Source organism: Candoia aspera, chromosome 3, assembly GCF_035149785.1.
Source record: "Candoia aspera isolate rCanAsp1 chromosome 3, rCanAsp1.hap2, whole genome shotgun sequence".
Taxonomy (NCBI): Eukaryota; Metazoa; Chordata; class Lepidosauria; order Squamata; family Boidae; genus Candoia; species Candoia aspera.
The window spans coordinates 136,754,078-136,764,164 of NC_086155.1; the positions used below are offsets into that span (position 1 = coordinate 136,754,078).

Here is a 10,087-nt window from a genome sequence, read left to right on the forward strand (position 1 = left end):
AGCATTCCTTAGAGCTGTCTGGAGAAAATGAAGAGTGACAGCATATGAAATCAAGGCTGGGCTGGGCTGGATGCATTTGATGGCCACTGCTTCTGATATTCACAGAGGAAATGAAACTGATATGGTGTCCCCCCTTCAGCTCTGAAGCTAAAGTTTAGTGGAAAATATAAGGTGAAATTGTTTCCCTTCTTACATGATTTTTGTGATGGTGCAATGTTCAAAGGAGCCAACAGGAGCATGGATTTCTACCTATTTAGGTCTTTCAGATTCTGGAACCCAGCGTGAAACAGCAACAATGGGGGGAGGGGGGTTGCAGACAGGAAGTGCCAAAGTTCCCCTGGAAAATAAGGCAGTTAAGAAGTGGGTAGCTGCAATAATGGATCTATTTGCAAAAGAAAGTTAAGGACAGCAAGCACTCTAGATAAGAAGGAGCAAATGGCATTTCCCTGGCACAGCTTTCCCTTCTAAAGAAAATCCATTGTATGCAGACCACATGTTTGAATTTTTAGCAAAACCAGACTTTTGCCTGTAGAATATTAGCCCCTGAAACTAAGATTTTTTAATATTTTATTTTTGTCATTTGAAAACACTTGCATTTATTTATGACAGCAAGATTTTGAAATTCCCAAACTGGGAAGTAAAAGACACTCACAAGTTTAATATCTGAAAAATAGTGTTGCAAAACATACCACCAAATCTGAGATTACGGTGGCATGTTCCTTCAGACTCCTTGCAAAGAGGCTCTGTTGGTTTAATATTATTATCACTATTTGTTGTCTTTCTACAAATGTTTATCAGGAGATAGACTGCCAGTTCTTTGCTCTATGGCTTGTTGCCCAAATTATTTGAGTAAAACTTGCAGAAGCACATGAATGGAAAATAGGTGGGTTGATATATTACTTCTCAGTGTAATGAAGATTCTCACAAAACCGGTCAGCCACAGAAGGGCGCTCATATTTCTTTCAAATAAGTCAAACTTAGCCACTGTTCCTTAGGAGAACCAATCAAAAATTCTAGAGGCACAGAGTTATAACTCCCCCGTTTTGGGGATGCAACTCTGCAATAGCCATTAATAAAACTCATCTTACCTTTAAAATTTCCAAGGAACAAACCAGGAAGTATCTGTGAAAGGAAAAAAATAATATCAAATGTCAATCTTTTGTGGTAACATGCCGTGACGCAGTTCAATTTGCATACAGAATGGAACATAACACTATTCAAGCACTGTAGGATTCATATGCTGTTTCTTGTCATGTTCCCACACCGTTTAACACTTAAATGCCGTTTTTTTTTAAATCTTTCAGTTACAATGTCCTATAATTTAAGAACAGTAAAAAGAAATAATTCTCCAAACAGGGGTAGGCAACCTGGTGCCCTCCAGACATCCTACAGTCCAAAACATCTGAAGGTTAGAAGATTAACCGCTCTGCCTCTAAATTGAGATATGTTATTTATAAACTGGTTTGCAAGTATATTTCTGGACTCGATACAAGAATTCTTAGAACAATACAAGCAGAGGTGGCAGGCAGCCACCTTACCAGTTTTCTACTTGGTCATAACCACCATAGCAAGTCATTTTGTGAAAAGACAAATTGTCTCATTGTAGCTCATAGCATACTCACAAAATTCCAAATGAGGTCACTGGCCCCAAAAGGTTGCAATCCATGATGTGAGTCAATAGAAGGCAGCTTCCAATTTTTCCAAAATATGACTTAAAAGAAGGAAGGCAAAAGACAAAGAGACAAAACAAGCCTGAAGGAGCTCCTTTTTCCTCACTACTGACAGAGCAGATCCTCCAAGTTGAGGACATCAAACTCAGTCATTTGATAAGGTCCTGAATTGTGAACTTTCTTCACAGCAAGTTTTAGTTGACTTCTACTGTACTGATTCTGATGGCTAAGATTTTTCTTATTCTACCACATTTGTAATCTATTTTAATCTGCTGCTACTACAATGGAAATTCATCCAATTCCTTAAGACTGGAATTTTCTTAAGGTCTTTCCCAGAATTCAACTGTAAAAGAGGGAACATACTAAAATAAGCATAAAGAAATTATCATCTGGATGTCTGGCATGCTGGATGCCGCTCAGGAAGATCACCGAAATAATGTTTGAGGGTATGTTGCCCAAGGCACACTGAAGTTATTATGGAAATAAAGCCAGACTGCTCACTTGAGGGAATGATATTAAAGGCAAAACTGAAGTACTTTGGCCACATAATGAGAAGACAGGACACCCTGGAGAAGATGCTGGTGCTAGGGAGAGTGGAAGGCAAAAGAAAGAGGGGCCGACCAAGGGCAAGATGGATGACATTCTAGAGGTGACGGACTGGACCTTGGGGAAGCTGGGGGTGGCGATGGCTGACAGGAAGCTCTGGCGTGGGCTGGTCCATGAAGTCACAAAGAGTCGGAAGCGACTGAACAAATAAACACCAAATTTCTAATTCTGAAATATTGGCAGGCGTGGCAAAGCCTGAACCCAAAGAGAAAACAGGGAGAAAAAGACCATTCACTTGGCAGAGGTCTCTCTTTCTTTAAACCAACATACCAAAAAGCCTACCAACTTTCACAAAAATCATGCTCAAGATTTAGCCTGCCTGCCATGATCTTTCCTAGGTCAGCTCCTTTGACAATGGGGAAGCAGGAGGCAGGAAACTTGTTCATCATTTCAGGAATGCACCCCATACGGATATCGGAGGTATGACATTTGCCTGGAATACTGTGTCTTGTGAATTGCTATAAGCCAGCGACAAGCGGCGAATGCCTGTTAAAGCAGTAAGAGATCTTCTACGGCTTTGCTTTGTTGTTGCTGTTTTAACCAGAGAATCCTGACAGCTACTAAACTACCAGCAGCATGGCTCCTAGGATGCCCGCTCCTCTGCTTTTAAAAATCTCTCTCTGAGGGAGTTGGCAAGCACACAGCCTGTTTATTCACAAATCATGCATGGACTGACATGGCGCCATTTAGGCATGCTGGCTGTCACTTCTGCTACCACAAAAAGAGCTGCAAGGAATGCTGGTCTCATCACACCATTAACACAAGTGCTAAAACACTTAGGGCACACTTTTTTTTAAGGACCTTGCTACCAATCCTAAATTCCTTTTCCACATCCTTGCCATTCTTCCTTCTTGAGCCTGGTTTACTTTGGGGGTTGGTCCCACATTCTTATGACACAGGATGCCTGCAGACAAGCACCCCACATTCTTTTGAAGAAACTAGCATGGGAAGAAGGTCTTATGAGCAAAAAACTTGGATGTGTTTTAGTACTGTTACAATAGCAAAGAATAAGAATAAGCGTATGCAGATCTTTATATATAGGTGATAGTTACAACAGTTACAACAATAACCAAACATCGTTTTAGATTAAATGAGCAATGTCAAGGTACTGCAAAATGAAGCTTCAGATAAATTTGATAAGACCAATAGCAGGACTTCGAGATCCCCACAGCTAACGGCACTAGAGCTAGACATTACAAAAAGATTCCTAATTGCTCCTTATCCTGTAATAATCAAAAAACAATAGAAAGAAAATATTTAATAAATAGAAATAGAAAATAGTAAGTAATAATTTCTAAGAAATAGAAAATATTTCAGATGCTAGAATTCCAATAGATAACTATTTTCATAGTGATCTAATCCTTATGTGCAGATCTAGAAACTGCAGACAGGGACAACCAAGGGAACTCAACTCACCGCTCTATGAGTATAATGCAGTAAGGGCCAAAAATAGGTCCCTTTACAAAGCTGGAGTCCTAGTAGTGCTTCAGATGAAGCTGAACTACAACTCCCAGCAGCCCAGGCCAGCATGGCCAATTGTGATGAATATCTGGGAGTTCTAGATGAATGACATTACCATTTCCACTTCACTAGACAATTTTACTGTTAATAATGACATTCATAACACTACTGACAAAGTTCATCAGATGTATTTATTACTTCATCTCATTTGCCACTCTGTTTCTGAAGATTCCAAGCAGCTCACAGATAATGAACATAACATTAGAATATTAACAATCAACTATAAAGCGTAAAAGCAAGAGGGCCCTGATGTGACACCCTTTAAGCAGCAAGATCGTCAAGTGTCCCCAAATGTCTCCCTGAAGCTGCAAGGCTCTTTGAAAGTATAGAAGTGACAGAGTAGCCTAAATATGCAGGGGTAGGCTGTCCCAATCCAACAGAAGGAATAAAATAATATGATCACACAGCAGGTACAATTATTATGCAGCAAGAACATCATCCTAAACCTTGCACTAGAACTTCTGATCTCTCTCCGAACTACAAAAGGAAAACGGGACTGGCTAAGTTGGAGAGAGATCATCCTGGAGAAGATCTACCTAGATCAGTGCTGGCTGGGGAATTCTGGGAGTTGAAGTTCACACATCTTCAAGCTGCCAAGACTGAGAAACACTGATCTAGATAGTTGCTAAGAGTCAATACTGACTTGGCGCCACATTAGCAGATCAAAATATAAGGAGCTCATACACTGGAGTGCACCATTATTTACTCCTGCCAGGCTCCCTACCCCATCAAATTTTTAAAAATCGCTTAAAAAAATAGAGAGCTGTAGAATGTTGTGAAACAAGGTACCAATTTCCCGTATCACCTTAATTGCAAAGCATGTGTGACATAGGCATTCTTGGAAAATAAAAACCATGGGTGACAGCAGATCAGTGCTTGCTTGGGTATGTGCCCACCTACCCAGAATTTTTTGTTTTAAAGCAAATGTAAGATGGGGTATTAGAAAGCATCCTGGGTAATTACATAACATTGAAATTTCACATTTCACATTTGTATTTACTCAGAAGTTTGAATCTTTTATTTCACTGGGAATAAGACCAGTGGGATTAATAGGATTCTGCTATTATTTGAGATGCTCCTTCCACTGAAGAGTATTTTTGCTATCGTAGTCCCTTTTCCAACTCCTGCGTTTAAGGTCTTTCAAGGGAAATGCTAACTTGAGACCTCTGCAGCTTCCTTTTATACAACATGAGTAGCAGCAATATTAACAAGAGTTTTGTAAATTGTCCATCATGAAAACAGTGAAAAAGTGGTAAACTACCAAGTTGTTTCTTTTTTTTTTCCTTCTGTGCAAAAGGAGTGTGGGTGAGGTTCTTTTTTGCTGCAGGACCCACAGCAACTCAAGGGGGAAACACTGATTTTCACTTGTTCTCAGTATCACAGATGACCTTCAAATTGCTTTTGATGAGGGTTCAGGGAATGAAAATGGTGATGGTATGGAAGAATCCTTACATCTATGAAGTATAAATAATCTGGGTGGTATATATATATGCATTTCCTGCTTTTACATTCATCCTTAAAATCAAAGTGGGGAACATTTTATAATGTGTTATTTTATTTAATATAATTTAAAGCCTGTTCATTAGGTAAACACTGTCACCAGCAAAATTAGAGAACAGAAGATGCTGATTTTTGCTAGAAGCCATGAATCAACCTTCTCTCCTAAAGACAGCAAAATACAGATAAAAAGATGCCCAGATCAGAATGGCAGGAGGAAAAAAAGAATTGTTGAGTTAGTTTGAAAAGAGAGATGACACATGAGTAAATTATCTAGTAAATATTTGTTTATATGACAACTTGGAAACAACAGTAGCCCACTAACATATCACAAATTTGGTATACAGCATAAAACAGCCCCAGGTCCAATGCCCAGCATCACCAAGAAGTGCTAGGAAATACCCTTGCTTGGACAACCCATTGTTCTTGGTCTATGGAAGTTGCAGTACAAAACCTGTCCATTATTTTTGTGCCAAGACTGCCCATGTAAGCCAAAGGGAAGGAACCAGGTTGCCTCTATCTTAGTCTATATCATCTTAGTAGACAAGATGATCTACACCATCCTCTGGAATAATCAGGAAGCAATCCAGCCAGGCCTATGATGCTAAAGAGTATCTAATCTAAAATAAGGCAAAGGGAAAACAACCTGGAGACATAGAAGAGTGTGTGAGGGGAAGAATGTGAACGAATGTCTCTCATTCCACTTTATGTAGGTTCTAAGAGCGGACATGCTACCTTGGGTGGCATTACCAATTGGTCAGACACAAGGCAGGAACAAACAATAGCCAGATGATCCAAGCACCAATTTGGCAACAGCAGCTGTTTGCAAGCTCTGGGGGCTGTCCTGGTCAGTAAGGGGAAGGAAGTAAGCCTCTCTGGCTTAAGAACAAAGGGAGTTTTTAAAATTGAAGTAATCCCACCAGCAGATTTCTCTTCTCCAAACCATATATAGCTTTGACCAAAGGATAGGCTCAGTTGACCAACTAAGGTCATTTATGGAGGCCAGATGAGATCCAGGGGCATATAATTTTGCTGTTTAGCCCCTGATCTTCATCAGAGATTTGTATGCCATTATGGTATCAAGCAGATTTTTACTCTAGCTAATTGAACAAAAATATGGCCAAGCCCCCTCACTCAGCAAGGAACTTCCTTTTCTCATACCAAGTCATGACCCTGAATACAATAGGGCAACTGCTAAACCTCTCCATTGTTCTTGTGCCAAAGCTGCCCATGTATCACAAAGGGAAGTATCAAAGTGCAAAGTAGATGGGGCTTGTCATGGTCACACCCACTTTCCCCATTGTGCTGCACCCACACCTTGCAATGAAGTCATCACAGCTGAGTTTAGCTTAGTTTGATAACAATAGACATTTAAACTATTCCGTTTCCTCCCCAAACCTTTTAATCTAATACAGTTACAATTGCATAGACAAGTTGAAGTTCAGAACAAGGGATCTGTTTCTTTAAAATCTCTCCCCTACTCACCTGTAGATATGTGGGTCAAACATCTTTTACTCAAATTTGTGCATTTAGTTCTGGAGCAGGCATTAACCTTCTACAGAACCTTACAATCAAATCAGTTACATTCTTTACTGTACTTCCATCAATTTGTATGTTGATAATCATCAATTTAATGGGGTGCAGGGTTTCACCTTTACTAAGACTGTACCACTAGCTATTACAAATTCTACTCTGCCCTCTCTACAACCAAACATCAGGAATTGCATAAATGAATAAAATGTAGAGTTCATTTGCTAAGTATAAGAGACAGACCCAGTTTTAAAGACAAAGGCCATAGTTAAATATGATATCCTATTTTGCCTCTTGATATAAAACTGATACGAGGGAGGTAGGGAAAATCTAAAACTGCTGTTTGCTCACCTTAAAGGACCAGGTAGGACAACTGTGTTTACACACTTAGCTAACCTGTGAATTACTTAACCATGGTATAGAATTTTAAAAAATGACCATACTCACACACATTGAATAATAAATTTAAGTATACAGTCTGGATTCATATAACACACTGAACTAGCCAACAATATTTAAGGCTGTAGGAAACTTGCAACAGATGTTTCAGTTGTGGAAACCTGCAAATGCAGCCAATGCTTTTAAAAACCTTAATGCAGACAAGTTAGAAATACTGTTTGCGGCCAGACTATTTTCCTAGGGGCTGAGAAGTGCATTCTCTCTCAGAAAAACTTGATGCACTGGCCCCAAAGATCAGCTCTGCAACTTTATGGATCGCCTCATCCTAGCAGTGCTTCTGTATTGACACACAGGACTCATCAGCAGACAGAGATAGCATTTCCGCCCCACAACCTTCCTTTAAAATGTTAGATGTGGCTCAGGCTAATTATGTGGTAATTATCTAAAGGACTGAATACAATAACACAATTCACAACAAGGCACTCTTTGAAACAACTTGTAAATTTCAATTCGTATAAAATGCTACCAGATTTTGGGGTGGAATTACAGCAATCTTCCCCAACTAGGGGACCTCCAAATACATTGCACAAAAATTCCTATTAACCTCGGCCATCACAGCCATGTTGAGTAAAGATGATGGAAATTACCTCTGGGGGATATATTTCACAGCTTGTGGAAACCTGAGTTAGGAATTCCAAATGTATTATATCTGTTAATTTTGACTTTGTTCATTCTCAGATTCATTTCAGCACGCTAGTTTTGATTTTTTAATAACTCAAACATTTTAAGGACCACCTTCAACTTCCTTCAGGTATCTCTGCCAAATGAAGTATTCTGGGCAACTATTAGAAGCATCTGCAACAGTAGTACCCTCCCCCCCAAGAGAACCATATTTTATTCTTACAGATTCCTGATGAAGTGATGGATGTGCTAAATAGCTTTTCGGTGAGTATTCTCCTAGATCAGTTACTTTAATGATCAACTGGGTTTCGAACAATTGGGCTTAACATAATTAGAAGTGAATCAAAACCTAAAATAAGTTATATGGAAACACCATTATGATGAACAGTACACACACACATCCATAAAGGACCCAGAATGGAGTTTCTAAACCACCCTACAAACAATCATTCCTAGCTTGCTGGTAATATCAACACTTATTTCAAGGAAACAAAGAAGGAACTGCTGATCTGTGGAACAGCAAGATACACTACAGTGATATGCAAGAAAACTAAAACCTTATTTTTAATTAATAAGGCTCAGGAAGATTGCAATAATTGCATATTGACATTAAGAGAGTGTTCACATCTGAACCTACATCTTCATGGGGCCCACCTAGTCTACCTATGTCATTTTCTCTTTTCTTCTCTCTCTGGAAGTCATTGTTTGAGGTTCCAACCATGGGCCATTTGTATGTGCAAAAGAGTCATCACAAGTCAGCTTCAACACAAGTTATTTCACTATTACAAACGGGCAGCCCTGGTGCTGGAGAGGGGAAGAGAGCCAAAGGCCTCGCTTTTCATATCACAGCATCATCGCAAAGAACAAACGGCAGCGAAGGTACTCGCAAAAGCTCTCGAGTTATGTGAGCGATTTAAAGCTCACGGGCAACTTCCCAGCTGCTGAATAACCAGCTGCAAGATTTTTGACAATCTCAAGCGTTTCCGGCTCTATATGCAAATGAGAAAGACGCCAATAGTCTACGGGGGACAGCTGAGCTTAACTTTGAAAATGCAGACCTCTAGGCTTCCAATTATCGGCGTGCTGGGGCGTCAGCGCAGCTTTAATGCTCGAGACGGGTGTTTTTGTCTTCTATTTTTAGTATTCTTTTTTTCCCTAAACCAGGATATTGTAACAGAGGCGCTGCAAACGCGTGGTCTCAACTTTAAATCCATTGACCTTAGAGTAACCCCCATTAAAAACCAATTGGATTTACTTTTGAGCAACCAGTTAGGACCGTGTGTGCAAACAAAATCCACTGAACTCGGCGCAGCCTACTTCCGAATACACTAGGCATTGGATCTGGCTGCACGTGCATATGGCATTCACCCGCAGAGGCGCACACGCGTCCTCCTATTTCCGCAAACAACCCCGCTTTCCAATAAAACGCTCATTTGTTTCATCCTCACAGCATCTAGAATGTTCTTCAAGTGTTATTCAACACACCCTTTTGTACTGATCGAAGCGTTCTGTCCTGTGGGTCCTAAGCCCTCGCACGCGAGCACAACCACAAAAATAAAAAACAAGATAAGCAGAGTTTACCTTATTCATCCCATTCCCCATGGCTCTAAACGATCTGAAACTTTAGCACCAGAGACTGGAAGCAATCTATCGGATAGGAAGCTGCAAATAAAAAAAAAATACTGGGGCGGGGGAAAAACGATATTTACTCTGTATGAGTGAGCAATCGAATATAGAGGCGATTACTTTGTTAACTATTATTCAGCGCAGGGTCTCTAAAAACCTCCCGTCCTTCAAAATTAGCCGGGACTTTCCTTTTTGATGTTTTATGATCAGAATCCGCCCCTGGACTTCTCTGGATGAAAGCCCAGATGAACAAATTACAAGTTATTTTGCCAGGAATTACGTCTCGCTCAATCCGACCTCTCTGATTTTACCACTCCCACGTGTGATTAAACTCCAGGCGCCGTGAAAATTGCTCTAAATAACAGCGCTGAAATTTCTGGGATTCGTAGTTCTTATGCCCATTCGGTCGCCTGCTTAAAGTGGGACGGAAAAACTACCACTTCCGGCATGCACAGCGACAAGCCTTTGCTCCACCTTCTTGAGCACGTACACAAAGCGTGGGAGCCTCACCCACTTTCATTCCTGGAAGGATGAGTAAGCGGTGGTGGCTTCCTTGA

The 10,087-nt window shown here is 40.3% G+C and overlaps 1 protein-coding gene across 1 annotated transcript in view; it reads right to left on the reverse strand.

Moving 5' to 3' along the window:
• Positions 1-9,817, reverse strand: part of DUSP22 (dual specificity phosphatase 22) — a 35,682-nt gene extending 25,865 nt beyond the window's left edge. The window contains exons 1-2 of the mRNA XM_063298822.1: positions 9,486-9,817; positions 1,089-1,122 (exon numbers count right to left, since the gene is read on the reverse strand). Of these exons, the coding sequence (XP_063154892.1) occupies positions 1,089-1,122; positions 9,486-9,506 (55 nt within the window). The 5' untranslated portion in view covers positions 9,507-9,817. The remainder of the gene's footprint in view (positions 1-1,088; positions 1,123-9,485) is intronic.
• Between the last annotated feature and the right edge of the window lie 270 nt (positions 9,818-10,087).